General features: G+C 37.9%; 2 protein-coding genes across 4 annotated transcripts in view; one reads left to right on the top strand and one right to left on the bottom strand.

Annotated features, from left to right (window-relative positions):
• The window catches only part of acad11 (acyl-CoA dehydrogenase family, member 11), a 40,434-nt gene that overhangs the window by 7,097 nt on the left and 13,124 nt on the right, over window positions 1-20,213 (bottom strand). Inside the window, exons 12-14 of the mRNA XM_079488190.1 lie at window positions 18,795-18,902; window positions 18,052-18,150; window positions 1,120-1,192 (exon numbers count right to left, since the gene is read on the bottom strand). Of these exons, the coding sequence (XP_079344316.1) occupies window positions 1,120-1,192; window positions 18,052-18,150; window positions 18,795-18,902 (280 nt within the window). The remainder of the gene's footprint in view (window positions 1-1,119; window positions 1,193-18,051; window positions 18,151-18,794; window positions 18,903-20,213) is intronic.
• On the top strand, window positions 7,233-13,917 carry ackr4b (atypical chemokine receptor 4b). 3 transcript variants are annotated; one of them, XM_079488193.1, is made up of 3 exons: window positions 7,242-7,367; window positions 8,769-8,804; window positions 10,477-12,127. In XM_079488193.1, exon 3 carries the CDS (start codon window positions 10,483-10,485, stop codon window positions 11,629-11,631), a length of 1,149 nt encoding a protein of 382 aa, XP_079344319.1. In that variant the 5' UTR covers window positions 7,242-7,367; window positions 8,769-8,804; window positions 10,477-10,482; the 3' UTR covers window positions 11,632-12,127. The 3 variants fall into 3 exon arrangements, with proteins under 3 accessions (XP_079344317.1, XP_079344319.1, XP_079344318.1); XM_079488192.1 differs by lacking the exon at window positions 7,242-7,367 and adding an exon at window positions 7,891-7,933; XM_079488191.1 differs by lacking the exon at window positions 8,769-8,804 and having other exon boundaries at window positions 7,233-7,367; window positions 10,477-13,917.

Below are 20,213 nucleotides of genomic sequence, written 5' to 3'. Positions count from 1 at the left end.
ACAGGTGTTACATTGTAACAAAACACTTTTAACAATAGCACAATGTTCTTATAGTTATCTCTATGTCATGTGTCTTCTGTAGTCAATACACACACTGTGCACAGAACGTGCATACACAATACAAAAGCACATACTGTACACACAGCATTGTGGAACTCCATGAATTAACATGAAAACACAGGCTTGAAAAATGCATTATTGTAAACAGAGCCTCAGTGCACAGACTGTGTGCATGTCACCTTAAGCTATGATCTCTGCACAGCACCCCTCTGACTATTAACTTTGACATTCTGGCTCTAGATTTAAAGGTCCATTGTATTATTTTTTTGGAGGATCCATTGACAAAACATGCAATATAATATACATAACTATGTCTTAGTTTAGAGGGACCTTACATATCGAAATGTTATGTTTTTATTATCTTAGAATGAGCTTTTTCTATTAATATACACTACATAGTCCTGTGCAGTCACCATCGTGCTTAAAACCGAGGGGGAGGGGTGGAGTAAGCCGTTGGTTGCCATTATCACCCTTACCACTGGATGTATTAAATTTAGCGTCACCTACAGTGACTTTTGAAGTCAAAGTACGTGTTTAAAAATGTATCACTAAGAATTGATGACATGTGATATTTTGGATTGCATCACTATGTATTTTTGTCTTCAGAAAAAAATCAATTGAAGACATCCATTCTTTTAGAAGGGGAACTTTTAGCTTTGAAAGTAGCGCTTATATCCACTCCTTTCACTTATTTCCCTGACATTTGAGTAGTAAGTTATATCCTACAGGGTAATGGAATGTTCCTCTGTCTATAATAAGGGTATAAATGACGTGAATCTGGGGGCTTAGCTAAACTCAGCTGGACAGTGTTGTTTAGAGACACATCACTGAAGAATTTAGATAAAGCAGTTTGCTGCGATTTCAGAATCTCTTTGCCAGAGTTAGTTTGTGTTTGAACAGCTGATGAGCAATGAATGATTTAAATCAGCCTGCTTGACTTTGATATATGTAGCAAATATGTGCCAACTCACTGTTGGCTGGCAAGAGATATGATCTCTACTTGTATATTGATTTAATTTTGTGTACATTAGCATAAATACAAATCACAAACACACATACCTATTACTTTTTGAATCCAGTGTCTTGATCTTGCACATCACTATGGCAATCTCGCACTTTGGGTTACCAGCACCTGGAAAAAAATAAGATCTTAAAATGTTTGTGTGTACAGTTAATAAGCAATATATGAAATCAGCAGTGCACCGAAACACTAAATTCTAAGCAGTCCGTTTTTGGCAGGTTTCTTTCCGTGAATGCGTTTGATTTCAAGAACAGTTAACAAGACAAACGTGATTTTCCGCATAACTGAGCTGGACTGTCTGACAGCTAAAGCCTTGTATTTCAAAATCACAGAAGAAAAATGTTTGAAACATTTGTGTTTCAACTTGTGACCCAAGTTCACCTTTAATAAAAAAGTACAGAAAGTAAAGATGTCCTTGGGGTTTTAAGAGAGAATTAGTGATGGAATATTTGTAGAAATTCAGTCATGATTAATTCCCATTCATGTCATTCAACACGTGTCTGTGACGCTTTCTTTCGAGCAACACAAAGGAAGATATTTTGAGAAATGTTGCAGTGGTTTTGTGTCCATACAATAAAAGTCAATGGGTCAGTGTTGTTTGGTTATAATGTTCTTTAACATACCGTATTTTGTGTTCCGCGGAGGATATAAAGTCATACAGGTTTGGAATGACATGGGGGTAAATTCATCAAGATTTTTTCTGTTTATTTCGAAACCAAATTCCCAAATCTTTATGATATTCTGGTCTCTAGAGATGTCAACCTTATACAGTATGTCTCTGTGATGACACACACTTTCTCAACTAAAACAATAAGCCTGATCACTCACATCTAACACTATGAGCAAAAGTCATTGTGAAACATGTGTGAGAATGTACTAATGATGAACAGTTGATGTTGTTGTAAGCTGTCTCCTCTAGAGGGAGCTCCTCCTCACAACAAGCTGCTACATGCGTTATATGTGCACTTGTAAGAGTATAGATGCAGAGTTTCCAGCATGTGCATGCACTTACACATGCAGACTCTCTGTCTATACTACACATAAGCGACATTTACATTTAAAAAAATGCTTGTCTCCAAAATTGTTCACAGATTGCAGCCTGGGGATAATCTGTTTATTTTGAGTATACTCCGAGTTTTCGGGCTCAAGAAAGTGGAATGGTTTTGAGCGGGAATGTGACGTATATCTGATGCAGTGAAGTCATCCCCTCGTATCTCTCGCTCTAAATTAAAAAAGTTTAAAGTGATAAGATGTTAGAGTGAAAATTCTTCTGCAGCGAAGTGTTTATTTGTGTTGTATATTTACATTTATTGACTAGAATTCAAAACCATTTCATGAGTTGATACTTAATTTCTCTTAATAATATTAAACCAATCATTTCAATTAATTAACTTTATTCGTATAAAGACAAACTTTAATATATAAAGAACTTAAAATAATGAAGTACACATATTATCTTTTGATCTTATTGTAAAGTTAAACCATATAAATAATTGAAATTCAGTTGATTGATATAGTCAGTAGCTTCTCAAACTTGAACTGCAGCAGTGTTTGCCTTGTAAAAGTGTTTCAATTCATGACATTTGTTCATAATGATCTTGTCATCTTCAACAGAAAAGTGAATTGCGCTGATACTCGCGAGAAGTCAATCAAACTGATGATGCTTTCCATGTTCCGTGTGATTGGCTGTTTGCCGCACGTGTCACACTTTCAGGTACACGCGCCTCACAAACTCTGGATCAAACCTACATTTTCTTGATATGCCTTGGATCTCTATTTACAGAGGAACTGGTATACTCTGAAGGCCTAAGCATGTATCAAACATCAGGTTAATGTCTGTAAAATAGTATCTAGTAATGGACTGGGTGGGTATCCACGGTCATAAAATTCAGTTTGCCATAGCGAACGTTCTGGATCGCTCACATCAAAACCTTAACATAAACAAAAACTCCTACTGAAACCAACTCTGTGTTCTTCCCTTAAATCTGCATAACATCTGAAATCATGCTGCAGTCTTCGAAAACATTTCCCCACCATTAACTGCCTTGGACACTTCACATGTCATTCAGTGAGTGGTCCAGACCTCCAAACAGGCGGCGGATTGAATTGAATTGTTTTAAAGGAAAAGTTCATCCAAAAATGGTCCATAGTCATTTTTATTCCTAATATGGGAAGTCAATGGGACAATTTTGGGGTGAACCATTCCTTTTAAGTCAGCTAGAGAATTTTTGGTTGTGGACAATGAAGAGGTTCTGTAAAAAAAATAGACAGAACAGGGCCCAAAGAAACCATACACATCTGGCACGAAACATGACAAGAATGAGGAGAATGTACACAAACACGTGCAAGCACACGCACAAGCGCACACACACACACACACACACACACACACACACAGGTTTCTATTGCTTTTTTATAAAGCCAATTATACTGACTTTATTCAACCTTAAAACTAACCTAACATCTCTTTGCATTTAGGAAAAAAAGTATTATTTTTTATATATTAAGGAGGTCCTCTGATTTAGAGTGGTTAAAGAAATAGTTGACCCTGGTAAAAAAAGCACTATTATAAACTTAAATGTACTTATTAGTCTATTAAATGCACTAATTTTTAACTTAATAAACAACAAAATTCAACCTGAGAAGATCTAAATGTACTCAGCTGACACATTATGAATAGAAGTACTAAAAACGATATTTTTTTGCGTATTAAGTAAAACATTAATGTGTGAGAAAATTGTCAATAAAGCACGTTAAGTACATCACGGAAGTCATACATCCTGGATAATATTAACTACAAATTAATTGTAATCATTTGGGCGACCTACTTTACAAGAGGTGTGCACACACAATTCAAGCACGACACGCAAAAAAACATCCGCAAGATTTTGAAATGATTGATGTTCGTTTGCAATGAAAAAGAAAGAATGAGAAATAGTTTGAAGCCAGGTTATGTAACCATAGCAAAAAAAAAAAAGAAACATACACCCACAAACTCCCCCACGTAAAGATTTAAACACACAGTGACTCATGTGCTTTGGATTCAGCAACTCGTCCAGACTTTTTTATATAGCAGAGCCACACCTTAGATCCAGTGACACACACACACTTGAAACAAACACTGAAGTTCAATTTCTGGAAAGACAAGCGTTTTGTCCTATGGAACAGCCTGTGTGCATGTTTGTGTGTGGGTGTGTGTGTGTGTGTATATACGTTCTGGCAAAGGCCTTATTTCTTCTGATGAAACACAGGTGTTTTTTAGGGTGTGATATAACAAACTTGTCCTTTCATGTCTGCAGGTCCCCATACAAGTCACCGAGCGCACGACCAACGGTCCGCTGCACATTCCATAACAGCTAATCTTAGCTATCAAACAAATCACGCAGGGTGTTCAGGAATGCTGCGCCCTGTGAAAATAACGACATTAGTACACATGAGCCGTTTCGAGGAATTACAGCAACACCATGAGACCCTTCATCGTGCACAAGTTTGGGTAACTCTCAATGAACGAAACGCTCTCGAGGTCAATCATAGATAATTACTCATGCAGATGCTTTTTATTCCTCAGAGAAAACTAGTTCGGGGAATACACGTTGGGGTTATGAATGAGAGGTATGCATTTCCCGAGTGTTCTTTCGTTCCTCGTAGATTCACAGTAGTTTCCAAGAAAGCTAATTGTAGTGACTTGTATCCAATGTTTACCTATTTTACATCGGATGTCACCTATAATGGATTTATTATGGGAGGTCACATGTGCGGGTCACATATTAAACCGTAAAGGATGGGTGCGGCCCTTTGTGAGATCATACACCCATGAAATATCATACGAGCTATACAGAATGAGATCATATGCTAGAGAAAATATTTGAACTGGGCCAAATCTACTCTAAATGGGCCAAAACAAAACATGAGCTTGTGTCAAAAACTCTTCGTTTCCCTCCGTTTTAAATGGTTTAAAAGACCATGGTATTACCATACAAAATAAAAGTTTTTGCCCATGCAATTTGTTTTTAGCAATATTTAAATATGAAGAAATACTATAAATCAGTGGTTCTCAAACGGGGGCCGACGCCTCTGGCTTCTTTCCTGTAGCTCAGTGGTAAGAGCATTACGTTAACAATGAAAGGTTGTGGGTTCGATCCCAGGGGATAGCAGATACCTATGTAAAAAGTATAGGATAATGCTATGTAAGTCGCTTTGGATAAAAGCATCTGCCAAATGCCTAAATGTAAATGTTCTAGGACTGTGTATTGGCAAGTGGCCTTTCGATACATATCACGATAGATAAGTTACAATTCAATATATTGAATATATTTCGATACGATACATAATTGCAATACTTTTCAAATAAAAATTTTAAAAGAAAATAGAGCTGAAAATACAACTTGCTCCTGGGGTATTTTTTAACATCCCACCAATAGAATCCATCGCATACCAGTAAACACCATTAAAGTTTCAATTAAAACAAATACATTTTCTATTATGTTTTGGGCAGAATTCTATAGTTTAAAAAAAAACATAAAAAAAAATAGTTTTAGTTTTCACATACCGTGCATTACTGTTGCTTCTCTATGCCCCACCTTTCTGAAACACGATTTTTACAAAGCTCATCGTTGTGAAAGCGCTGTGGTCAGATTGGCCAGCAACCCAGTAAATTGTGATTGGCCGAATACCTCAAGCATGTGGCGGAAATGTAACAGCCCCTAACCGTATTCGGAACATCAGCCTTCAAAGCATATTGACAGCTGATAATGTCACCGGTACCTTGTGAGTTAGAGCCCAAATATAATCCAGAAAATGCATTTGACCAAGCGGATTAATCAACTAAAGGTTATATTTGTAAAAACTATTAGGTTAAACAATTAGCTAACTTTAGCTAACTTCTTTTGACACCGTGACGCAACGTGTCAAAGTCAATAAAACACATTAAAATGAGGCATTTGTTGCATCCAGTGCGGACAACATTAGTTACTGAATAGAATGACTGAGGATACGAAACTGAATCCAGCCCCCGATGGATTCAGCCTCGTAAATATAAAACAATTTCAGCGTTTGTGATCATAGGATCGACAAAAAGCATATGTTTGCAAATTTTTTAATAATGAAAACGTACTTACAGGCTGTGAGTGAGAAGCGGCAAGACGTAGAAATGTGGGGGCATGTTTAAATGAGGCGTTTTAAAACGTGATTTTAATAAATGTATTGATAGTAGAGGTTGAACTATCTATACACTATCGTGAACAAAAATATTGTGATAGTTTGCTGAATCTATATTTTTGCACAGCCCTACTGACTTCTAAGGGGGCCTCAAGATTACTAAAATTAGACTAAATGAGCATTGTTAGAATTTGTTTTTTTAACTAATAAACAATATATTTCTTATTATTTGGCCTCTTTTATAATCAGTCAACTTTCTTCTAGTTAAAGACAAGCACTAAAACATTTAATTTTTTTGTGAGTGGGGCCTAACTGAATATGGTTTTCGTCTTGAAGAATAATGCAGTCAAAGACTAGACATCAACATTAATAGCGCTCTCAATACAGATATTTCTCTTAAACAAACGCATCGATTAGCTCCAGAAGACCTTTTGTTAAGACCGCAAAGCCGTGTCGAGCCGTGTTCTTTGATCGATGGATGCACTTTTTGTAGCTTCAAAAACTCGACGCCCATTTACTCCCATTCCACCGCTTGGAAGTACAAGGATACGTGGTATTATAACTTCAACTGCTTTATTCTTAAAGACGACAACCATATTCAGTTACCTTTAAGTTTTTGATTTGCCGTTGAAATATCCCTTTAAACCATAGAAATTTACATTCCTGCTCTGGAAAGTCAATGGGCATCCCCTTTTCAACCATTTCTCACAATTTAACAAACGCACGCATTTTGCCTATAGGGAAAAATACATTCTTCGTCACGCAGTACATACAAAAAAATGAAAATGAGGACATCTGCATAAAAATGATTGTATTATATAATATTATACTACATTATTATATAATTGGAATTTCAACAATGCAGCCAGAAGATATTCAAAAGAGCAGAACAGTAAACAGCCATATCTGTGCAGGACTGCCCTCCTCCAGCAGGTTATGTTTATTTTTCCTCTCTCTCTCTCTCTCTCTCTCCTCGCTCTCTTCCTCTGACACACACACACACACACACGCACACACACACATCCGTGGCAGTCTCCTTGTCTCAGCTGTGATTATCAACAGTGTATTTCTCTACTCTGGACTAACAGCAACTCTTTCCTGGACTACGTGCGACTGGCACAACACAGAGGTAAGTCACATCGCCACAATTCACAAGCAACAACTGATTTTAGACCATAGCGGCAGCTAGAAGTTCAACAGAGCACTGATCTCGGATTTACACAGTGACAGTCGTATGATTCATTTCACACATTCAAAGACATTCTTAGATAAGCAATACACCAAACAAAAGCACGTCAAAATGCTCTATAGATGCAATACAGAACTATTAGAGCTACCACATTTATTGTGCTGTATGTGAAGTCAGCAAATGATTTAATTTGTCGGTTTTGAATGAAAGTTGCACTGGACTTATTTTGCAGTTGATTTGGTCTGTTTATTTCTGCCAAGTCAAAGTCCAAAGGCTTTGATACCAAGTTTATGACATGGGAAGGTAAAGTTCAAAATAAACCGTGACGAATAAGTTACGGGAAAACATTAATAGGTAAAATAATGTATCTAATGTACTGAGAAAAAACTGTTGTTTGTGTATAACAGTGATAAAGCAGAATGGAATGAGGGTTTACTTGTACAGTGTTACATTCTTTTCACAGGATAAATAGGTGTAACGTATCCTAAACGCCACAAAAGACTGAGGTAACAAAACACGACAATACAAATGCTGTCACGGATTAAAGATGGATTCAAGAATTAACAATAGATCACCTTTGTATCCACCTGTAATGCAAAGCTTTGGACAGACTTCCTGTTAAAACGGTTAAACCGTTGTTTGAATGACGTTTTATTAATATATAGGTGCACCTAAAAAGTATTTGGACTATTGAGGCATCCTTGAAAATTAAGAAATATCTTTTCTTAAAAGATAAATATGTAACAATGCAGCTTTTTTACATGTAAGAAATAAGGAAAGCATGAGCATGTGTACTTTTCTACCAAAACATTAAACAATAAGACTTTAGTATAACAAAAATCAAACAAAGTCTATTATTAACCGTCCAACGGTATTCAACTAAAAACACAAAATAATATACAATGCAGTTATGTCCCAGACTTCCCAGCTTCTTCCAAGACCTGTGTGAACTTGATGTACTTTGTAAATTATCCTGGGACAGGACATGCTAGTTAAAAGAATTGAAATGCTGGCGGTTGGCTATGAAAAATTTGTTTTTTAGAAAAGGTCTGGCATCACATTTGCAGATGCCACGTTGTTATCATTTGCAGATGCCAATTTTTGGGCCATCAGACTATTTAATACACTAAAATGTCACACAGGTTTCAATAAAAATGGCAGTTTTCAAATGTTAAATGCATTTAAATTCATTCACAGGATATCGTCTGCTGGATAAATCGCTAGACAAATACTGTTGCCATGACTTTTTCTATTTAAATCAAATGCAAATAAAGCCTTGATTTGATTTTTCCAAGTGTTTAATAAGACATTAAATTCTTAAAAATTTCTGTTGTTTAACAGATTTCTGTCTGGAAACTTGACCGGCCAGAAAATGAGGTGAATCATCCAAATTTCAGGAAAAAGAGAAAGAGACAAACCTTTTCCACAAGTGGAAATGTCACAGCCCAAACTGTGGCTTTCTCACAATTTCTCAATGTCTGATGGTTAAATGCAACAGCACTCTAAACAGGGGTTTTCCATTGACAATGGAAACAAATATATTATACAAAAATAAGTTGTGAAAAAAAAAAGAAACGCAGAAGAAACTTGAAGTTAACAGAAATTTCATCATGGCAAAAACGGAATATATGAGCATGAACTTGACAGTCAAAAAGCAGCATATCAACATCAGATGAAGATTTTGACACCAACAGCTGGTCTACCCATCAGAGACTAAATCTGCCCAAAACTCTAATTTAAACAGGACCGCATGTGTTTATCAGATTATCAGGTACATTATAAGTGCTTTGTGCTAATACCAGCTGAGCAGATGGCAAACATCAAAGCTTTGAAATAAATAGACAGAATGACGAAGAGAAAATTATAACAGAAAAAAGAGATTATAGGAAATCACAGAAACGGCAGTCTGCGTTTCAAAAATCAGCTCAAGGTTCAGTTTAGGGCTAAATACACTTCATGTGCAAACAAACTATAGTTATGATTGCTTTAGTCAAATTTAGTCTTGTAAAATCCTCACTAAAGTGCTCAAATGAGTCATAAAGTCACAAGATAACCAAAGTAACGTCATCGTATCCCATACAACACCTTATATGAAATGACTGAAAGAAAAAGCAAATATGGACATCTAAAATGTAAAAGAACCATCCTGTTATCAGACTGTGGTTGTTTGAGTATCGACATTATTCCGTGTTTAAGTATTACAGACAGATGAGAATTTTTTTGAGGCATATTAAGATAGATAACGTACAAAGTCCATAATTCTAAAAAAATTCCCAGGAACACCAGCTCGTACCAAAACAACTGTGACTTATTTAATAAATAAACAACTTAATGCACCTTTATGAAAATGTAGTGATTACATTTTCCGGGTCATAAAATAAAATTCGTATAAAAACTGGTTTGGCTCTGTAGGGCATCCCTCAGCCCAAACAAATTCAACATGAAGTGCGATCGAGTGATTTTGGCCACAAACAGATAAACTCAAGCTTTTTCTTTCAAGTGCATTTCTACATATTTAACTGTTTTGCAGCCACAAAAAAATTATGATGAAAGTAGAATTTTCTGCAAGCTTTATACGTATTAAAATCCCACAACATGCATACAATCTTAATTTTAAAGACATATTTTATTGTCTCAGAAGTTGGACCTTAAAGGGGGAAAAAATCAGGGCTGTCTAACAATAAATTTTGTTTGTTTTGCTCTTCAAGAATAAAAGTTTGTGTTAGGTTACATATATGTTAAATATATATGTCTGTGTACTGTGCATATTAATTTTGCATTAATAAACACAAAAACATACACATACATGTATATATTTAGATTTATTTAAATTAAACAATAATTTAAATGACACATAAACATGAACTTATCTATATATTATATATTTTTCATAAATATGCGTGCATGTGTTCAGACACATATTATGTAAACACAAACTTTTTTTCTGGATTCGATTAATCTCGATTAATCGTTCAACGGCCCTAGACAAAATACATGTGAGCCAAATGTAGTGTAAAAATATTTATGTTTTCTCTCTCTCTCTCTTTAGACCATAATGGCAATCCATCTGGATTACGATCATGACGACTACCATGGACACGACAACAGTTCCAACCACACGTTCGAAGACGAAGATTATGCGGACTACCACACAGTTTGTGACAAACAAGAGGTCCGCTCCTTTGCCGGGATCTTTCTTCCTGTGGTCTACACCATAGCGCTGATCCTCGGCCTGGCAGGAAATTCACTAGTCATCTTCGTTTACCTTTCCCACAAGCGTTTACGGACGATGACTGACGTCTTCATCCTCAACCTTGCCTTCGCAGACCTCCTGCTCCTCCTCACGCTTCCCTTCTGGGCAGCAGATGCAGTGAATGGCTGGCAAATCGGCACAGCCGCCTGCAAGCTCACATCTGCCATGTACACCACCAACTTTAGCTGTAGCATGCTGTTTCTAGCCTGCATAAGCATCGACCGCTATCGCGCGCTGGCGAGAGGTTCCACCAATGCCCATGCCCTAACTAGGAAGACCGCACAAAGGCAAAGGATAACAGTGTGCCTCATAGTTTGGGCATTGGCTATTCTGCTTGGATTTCCAGATATTGTGTTCTACACAGTTATTCAAAACAGCTCGGGGCATCGTGCCTGCAGGGCGGTCTACCCCCACAACATTGCACGGGCGGGTAAAGCCACCCTGGAAATTGTGGAGGTGTCGCTAAGTTTTCTGCTTCCATTCCTGGTGATGTTGTTTTGTTACTGCAGAGTGGGTGTGGCCCTAAACCGGGCGGCTACAGAGGGAGTGCGGGGTGTGAAGAGATGGAAGGCATTCCGGGTGTTAATCGCAGTAGTCGGGGTGTTTCTGTTGACCCAGCTTCCGTACAATATTGTGAAACTGATCCGAGCTTTGGATGTGATCTACATTTTTGTGACGGAATGTGAGGCGAGCAAAATTTTAGACCGGGCCAGTCAGATTACAGAGAGTCTGGCTCTCACACATTGCTGTCTGAATCCAGTGCTTTACGTCTTCATTGGGTCGTCCTTAAAAACTCACATGTTGAAACTCGCCAAACGCTGCAGCCAGATGGGAAGAGGATATCGTCATGGCAACGAACAGCCCGCCGTTGAGATTTGCCTTAGGTCTGTGGCACAAACTCAAAATCACTCTTCATCGGGCAACGTAGACACGAGTACCTTCACTATTTGACAGAGGCTAGAGTGCGATCTCTGAGCAAGACTAACACATTTATTGCAGAAAAGAAAAGGGGTTTTAACTTTTGTCGACATATGTCGTGTGCACCGTTTGTATGAGTATGACTAATGCATTTAAAAGAAAAAGCTTTCTATTAACTACAGTATGACGTCTTCGATCAGCTCTTGGCACTTTTTTTACATGTAAAGATTAAAGCATGCTATTTATCAATAGAACAACACAGAATCTGTGCCTGCATGCCATTCACAATGTTCTCCTGTGCCTTCCATATACTGTTTGTTCATTAAATATTTCGTTATTAATATTTCAATTTCACAGAAACAGAATTAAACCTGAATATACAGTCGCGGAAAAAATACGACATTTCTTCAAAATTATTGTTTTTCTGAATTTGCTATTTATAGGCACAGGGTTAAGTAAAATGTTATTTATTCTGTAAACTAGTAACAACATGTTTTCCAAATAAAAAACTATTTTGTTAGTTTGTAACAAACTGACCGCTTTTCCTTTTTGTGCCTTGCACTGAGTTATTTTGGGATCACGTCAGCTTGGAGTCCGGAGTAGAGTTCTCTCGTCCCTGTATGGGGTCAGAGCTGGATTTGCTTTGTCCAGGATGATCAGTCAACTCCAGTCCATTCTCCGTTAGCCTTGTGATCCCATCCCTTGTCACCAAATTGTTGTGGAATTTTCTTATTCCTTAATCTAGGTTGAGTCAATTTTGACAAACGCAATACACAGACAGGTGTGGTTACTTTGCAAAGTATTTTATTGTCGTTTAATCTGCATCATAAACAATGAGCATGTTGCAGATTAAAGGCACTCTTTCCTCCTGCACACAGAGTATATATATATGATTAAAACGTGACACCCCCTCCCTTTGCCCCCCAGCAAGAATCCCGAGCTGGTTTACGAGAAGTGATGCCCGTTATTCCAAACAGAACATCTTGGCCCCTGCTTGAGGGCAAAGGCAGAGTGGTATGACGTGTATTGAGAAAAACATGATAACATTTTAAAGAAAACATAGATAAACACTTCATGAAGCGAGATTAGAAAATTTCCATTAGACCGGTTAAAATTTTCTGCAATGTTTGCTGGTTTTGAATACGGAAAACAAAAGTATCCAGCATGAAAATTATATTAAAGTTTAAACTACAAAGGTTTTTTGTTTTTCAACAACTTTCATGCGTCTTTGACATTGCTTTTTGGCGACTTCATGTCATTCCTGTGATTTATTTCTCTTGAAATTGAACAGATACCGGACTTGAAAGTCTCTTTATTTTTTCTGCGGCTGTATATGCCCAATGTAAATATATTCTTAGATAAAACATACTTTATAAACTTGGACTGGAATGAGTTTTGCTGTTTTACTATTTTGAATCGTACAAAACTAAATCAAAGCAGGGAGAGAGAAGGACGAATTTCTGGAAGGAGTCTCAGCTTAATAGGCGGGATCTTTTACATTAACAGTCATATGTTCTCATGCTTTATGAAATTGTTGACGTCTGGTTCTCTGAAGTGGTGAGTCAAAAAAAATGTTTCTCCTAAAAGACTTTTTGCTTCACCAGAACACAGTGTGACTAGGAAGTTGATGAAAATGTTACTTGACCAATGATAATTGGTGTTTTAGGAAAAGATGGCAGGGTTAACATAACAAAATGACAGATTTGTGACAGCAACCATATAGCTATAAATGATAACATTTTAATAAAGGATTACAAAAGCAGTATTTTTTTAACCTGGAACATCATGCATGTCAAAAAGGACGTTCATAATCCTGCTTTAGGGTTTTTGAATAAATTAATTTGTTCACCCTAAAATGGACAGACAACTGGCACTGGTCTATCTGAGCAGCTGGTTTAAAGCATACTTCACATTTATTCATTTAGCGGAGAATTTAACAGGTTATCTTGAGAGCAGATGGTCGAGAGAAGAAAATAGAAAGAGACAGTTCTTTGGAAAAGAGATCAAAAACTGAATAAAGAAGTCACGTAGATGGAGCGGCTATCTTCAGCCAGAGCTAGTGAGTCAGACTCAAATGATCTGCTAATAACATTTACTGGGCGTGTCCCTGACACCATATAAACATATGCGCTAATCCTTCAAGGGTTTGATATTGTAGGAATCCAAGATAAACATGTGCAAGTGTGAGTATCTGTGCGCAGTGGAAGCTGTTATTCACTGTAATGATGAATTGTTTACTACAGATTGTGTGACAGATAATGTGCGTGGGTGATCGTACCCAGCTGATGTAGTAAAGACTTTGAGACCAAGATACTATGTAAAAAACCCAGTGTTATGCTTCTTTTTTTTTATATACAAATTTATGAAAACTAATCTTTGTTAAACATCCTCTGGGGATGTTAATTTCTGGCATTTAGATACAATGAAACTATTTATTTAACAAAGAACGTCATTTCTTTCCACTCTTCCGAACTGAATCTGCATCTCTTACATCATCCCCCCTTTCCTAGTTGAACTCTAGTTTTTCGCTTCACAAATCTACAAAAGTCACAACAACCACACAGTCTTCCCCTAAAAAAGTTCCCGGTTCCTCTTTTTTCCAACAGTGTGACGGTAAGTGTGGTCTGGAAGTCATCGCACAGAAGCACAAAGGGGTAAAGAAGCAGTGAAAAGTTAAAGTTCACTTCTACCAGATATACAAAAACCCTGCATTCTATGGGAGTCAGGAAATTGCCTCTTCCCAGAAGAGAGAAGGCACAAAGAGGAGGAAAATAGGGACAGCTAGTTCAGCCTTCACATTTTTGTGGCATGGTGAATGTAAAGGAAGTTTTGCAAAAGAGACGGATATGAGAAAGGTTGAAAGAGAAGGGCAGCGGTAGAATACACAGCTGTCTGCTTGTGGTTTTGCTCAGAGTTTCAAACTTACAGACGCTTCATTCATAAAACAATGGCCGAAAGAATGAAGAGCACATCCGAGATAATTGTCGGGAAATAATCTTTCATTCAGTGCCACATCAGCCATCACAATAGACTGTGTTGAACAAGTGCGTGTCGGTAGTCATGCTTTCAGGCTGGAAAAGCGGGTTAGCGTTTCCATTCAAAGACAAAATAAGCTAATCTGCCATACAAAATAAAATACAAAAAGGTGTATTACTACTATCAATCTATTTTGTTACATTCAAAAAAGCGAAACAAATGACAGATTCTGCAAAGATATGTATACTGAGCTAACTGTATTTGGGTACATGCTAAATGACATTTGATGAGTCACGGGTACTTATGCAACACTTCAAGCACTTTAATGATAGTAGTCACAGATTGTCACTTCAACACTATTAACTGTTGTAGCTGAAATCTTTGCATTCCTCATTTGCTGGTCTGCCAATCACACGGTTTAGAAATGGAAAAGAGCCAGACAATGAAATAACTCATTCTGGCATTTCTCTTTCAACCCTGTCACGTGTCGTAACACCTCATTTTTCCAGCCAATCAACGTGAGACTTTCCAAAATGACAACAGCAGCGCAAACGTAAACTCTTGTTGTGGTGTGTGCAATAAGCGTGTTCCCACTTGCTAAGGTGAACATGCCAAACATTCACACCTCACCACATTTGTCATGTTGTAGAAAATATGTCTTGACACCATGATGAGCGATAACTGGAAATGATGAGCTCTACTGTACGTGCTAGTTCACTGTAGATCTTTCAAAATTAAATCATATCCAAAAGTTCAAGAGATCACTAGTGGGAGTGTTTTGGGGGATTTTTTCTAACTTTTGGGGTTTAAATTCAGTCGAAGTTATGCAATTGTTGAATAAAAAATATAACACAAATATTATTTACAATATTCTTATATTAATAATATAAATAGTTCATGTGGTGGTGTTTTAATAAACGAAACAAAAAAGCATGTGCACACGATTCATTTTAAAGCACAGATAAAACTATGCCCCGGTTTATAACGTCATGACTCTGTAACCAATCACATCAGCTTATTTGACCCCTGTTGATCAGCAGTTTGAAGCATAAATATGCAAATTATTCTCAAAAAAAACTTTTACATTTTCCTTTTTTAAACTCAAAGATGAGTTTTAAGTGATACAATTATGAAATGCAGTGGGACTTAAGCACAGCACAGTGTTGCATTACTGAAGCAAGCTGGAATACAACAGAAGTCATTTATTTTTTATAAAAAATTGCTTTCCTTGTACGGTGCTGTCAAAATGTCTTTAGTTGCTTTTTCATAAGTCATAATTGTGTCAGCAGTGTGAAGGTTCATGGATGTGACTTTGTACCTTGTTGTTACAAAACAAACAGATGTAACTCGCTGTAGAAAACGGTGAGAACACAATGCATTGATGGGGGAAGCTAAAGATAGTTGGTGAAGTGTGACCAACGGGTACAACATTTCTGAATTTTATATAGAGGCATTATGATATGGCACAAGGGCCTAGATCCCATTTATTCACAAGCAACATCCCTGAAGTAAAAACATTCAATACCAGGTTTTCAATTAAGTGCACAAAGGCCTTCAGCTTGAAGACAAGAGACTAATATATATATATATATATATATATATATATAGAAAACGCACATGACCAATGTCATATAATGTCAGAATCTTTCCATCCCTCATACCTGCTGGTTTGACATCTTATTTCCATCTACATATATGTGGTCAGGGCATTTACATTAAGTCATTTAGCAGACGCTTTTATCCAAAGCGACTTAGAAAGACTTCCGGGAGCAATAAGCGATATTTGTCATAAATTCATTTTAGACCAAAGGAATTCCTTGATTTAAAACAACAATTAACCTTCCGGCAAAAAGACACTCCTGCCAGCTCATAGATGAAAAATGAAATCAATAAAACCTTCCTTTGCCGTCAGTGGAAAAACACCTAAAACCTTGAATTCCAGTCAAAAGAATTAGCTTCACTTCCTGAGGGCTCCCTATTGATATGTAAAGTTTTTCACCATAGACCGCTGTTAAAACCAAATGGGCTATGACTAACAGCTAGAAATTACCTCCACATGTGTCTCAACAATAAGGATATCCCTACGACTGATGCTGGATGAGCATTGCAGCGGAAAACACCATCTGCATGTGCTCAAAACCAGAGATACGGATCTGAGCCACCACACGCAACAGCCCTCATCTCTTAACCAACTGATCTGGATTTGTCAGTTATAATTTACGCTTTGTTTTCTAGAAATAAAAGCACACCTAAATAAAAATGAAGCCTAAAACTAAGAACCAAATTATAATAACTCTGGTTGAAGGGAAGGGACTGAAAAATAAGAAAGCTTTGTGACACAGACTGAAATAGAAAGATGTTTTCAGGGGTGGAGCAAGTTACTTGATTTTTATAAAATACCACAAAGACTATGAATGTTCACAGTAAGTTAAAATACATCTATCCATGACGACTTCAACAAAACACAAACGTGAAATATTCATTACTCTTTCTGTAAAGCTAAGATCTTTGAAATGTCCTGAATGAGAAGTGCAGAGACCCTCAAAGCGTGTTTGGACTTTATCGGGTTAAGTTATCGTGCTGATACAGAAAACAACAGGCCTTGCTTCCTTTGTCATGCTTTGTGGTTTGAGGCCCGCTGATTTAAACATCCTCAAAGACCCACAGCTAGAATCGTCTGGAATGTTCTACAGGGGACAATGTCTAAGAGCAATAGAACAGCATGTGTAAACATTCCATACAACTTGGAAAACAACCCTTGGCATGGTAAACAGGATAAAATGCTAGTTTCATCCTGATAACTGATGTTTTCTCTCTACCAGAAACGAAGAAAGTATCTTTCACCAACACTATATTTTCATGGCGCAAGTGTTGTTCCACACATTAAAAAAATGCAGTTACGCTTGCCTGGAGAGATTTGTGGTCGGCTTTGCTAAAAATGTATAATGCAAACGTGAAAAAACAAAAGGGGTTTACAAAGTAAACTATTTGTTCTGTGGATGATTAATGTATGATTTAGGATGATTCATTTTCCAGCGGAAAAAACAAGCCACCAAACTTTTATTTGTAATACGCGAAACGTGACTTCTCCAGAATCTGGAGAGGGATGACTGCCGTGTCAAGGTTGAAGCTTTTTAAAAACTGAGGAGAGGTTTTCAACCAATGGGTCTGTTTTTGCTTTGCCACCCGTTGCGATGGCTTTTAGTTTATTAGGTCTGTGTTTATGGTTCACAGATTGTGCAAGGCTGCTTTGTGTAAACATCTTAAACCGTTTTTTAGATGTCACGCCAAGCGTTGTGAGGATTTGGTTTTATGGGATGGACGATAACAACAGTTTTCTTTACGTCTTTGTGGTGAGAGATCTGTTAAAATGTTAAATACGAAATCAAAATCCCTGCTGGTCAATGTTATTTCGATGTATTTCGACAGACTGAGAATCTTTACATCTTACTTTTTCTATCATATATGAACCCTTACCGCTGCTCCACCACTTTTTGCCGTTGATGACGTAATGGTCATTTTCTCTCATAAGGGTGCATTCCATGTTTGTGGCATCACTGGAGGCAACATCAGGCTCTGAAAGACAGTTTGAATATGCCTTTATTAATAAAGTACAATAGCGGTATCGTGATTGTACAGTGAGGTATCGAATGATAAAAACATGTTTTTTTTTATAAATACCAGTATTCACAAGGTACTTGCAATACTGCCGTCTTGTACAAAAAAAACTACATTTAAATATGGAGAAAATCAGTAAACCTACATTGTGTTTTGGTGAAGATGATAACCTAGCTTAGATATTTCACATGACATGTGACATTTGCGGTGCAAACATGAATTATCTTGAGTCAGATTTACAGCTATCATCTGTACTGTAACCTCTAACATTACACACAGTTTGATGGTATTCTGTTAGATGAAGACATCTGAAAGCTCAGGAAAATTACAGCTCCATCTGTGTATGCTTAGATGCACACACACACTTAGCTCGCTTTATTAGCAGAGAAGAGAAATTCATTTTGTGTTAAATATAAATGCTCCTTTACGAAATGAGTGAGTATTAATAAGTGTGTCACTTGTACTGGCTTATTTTTGTGTATTATCCAATGGCAATGTTAGACTGCAGACAAGTAAGCGCCTGTATAGCAAATAGTTTGAGATGTTCCTCATTTATGAAATGTTTTGGATTCGAGTGTTTGGTGTGTGTAAGCATACATTACCTGTCATACAGAAACAGGAGCGTATTTCTCCTTTCAATAAAGGCTTGAGCCAGAGGTTCTTCTGTTCTTCTGTGCCAAACAGATGCAACACCTCCATATTCCCAGTATCTGTCACAACATCAACAACATTCCCATCAGTCACTCACACTATATCTGTAATCGTGCTGACATGTGTTGACATTATGAATGAAGTCTTCATGGTTTCAAACTAATGGTTGAAAGCTGCTTGAAAAAGGTTGTAATAGTTTTTGTAAAAAATAAATCTTAAAGTACATAAGAAGAGTTTGTTTCCAAAATTAGATAACCCAGTTTAAAATGTTTTTTTAAATAATGTTTTCTTTATTGTGCATTGCAATCAATATCAATCAAACTGCAGTGGGTTTGTTTTGACTTAAGCCATAATAACAAAAAACACAGCTAACTAACATAAAAAAACATGATTTTACATGAGTGCCAAGCAACATGCTCTGCACTCAGATGAACAAGCATATGGAGCAGACTACTTGGAAGACAAATAAAAAACTGTATTTTTAAGACTACTTGGAAGACAAATAAAAAACGTCTCGGTTACGTCTGTAACCTCGGTTCCCTGATGGAGGGAACGAGACGTTGTGAGAGACTGACTGGGGTTTGATCTTGAGAACCTACCTTCTCCGAGATAATTAATTAATAAAACGCCAATGGGCTTGGCGAATGGCACGCGCACGCCAGTCTCCGCCCCGTGCATACGGGTATAAAGGGACCCCCGCTCGGAGAAAAGGTCAAGTCTGACCAGGGTAAGAGAGTGCGAAGGCACTGAGGCGTTACCGTAATCCGCCTGGTGCCGGCGTGCCACGCCGTCCAGGGAACCCGACTCTGTAGCCAGTGCTGAAGCGGCCGCATGTGCATCAACCCGAGAGGGATTACCCCCGTCGAGGACGGCATGTGCCCCAGGAGCCTCTGAAAATTCTTCAGCGGCGTCGAGGGATTCTGACTGATCAACCTCAGACAACGCAGCACTGACTGTGCACGCTCGTTGGTGAGACGTGCTGACATACGGACAGAGTCTAGTTCCATACCGAGGTAAGAGGTGCTCTGCGCGGGGGAGAGCTTGCTCTTCTCCTGGTTGACCCGGAGGCCTAGACTGTCTAGGTGCCGAAGCACAAGGTCCCTGTGCGTGCACAACACATCTCGCGAGTGTGCCAAGATAAGCCAGTCGTCAAGATAGTTTAGCACTCGCACGCCTTGCTCCCTGCCAGGAGCTAAGGCAGCCTCCACTAGCTTGGAAAAAACCCGTGGAGACAGGGCCAGACCGAATGGCAGGACCCTGTACTGATTCGCCCTTCCCTCGAACGCGAACCGTAGGAACGGCCGGTGTCGGGGGAGAATAGAGACGTGAAAGTACGCGTCCTTCAGGTCGATTGCCACGAACCAATCCTG

The sequence above is a fragment of the Barbatula barbatula genome (assembly GCF_947034865.1).
Source record: "Barbatula barbatula genome assembly, chromosome: 23".
Classification (NCBI taxonomy): Eukaryota; Metazoa; Chordata; class Actinopteri; order Cypriniformes; family Nemacheilidae; genus Barbatula; species Barbatula barbatula.
The sequence above is the reverse complement of the archived record's forward strand: the minus strand, read 5'-3'. Positions and strand labels throughout refer to the sequence as shown.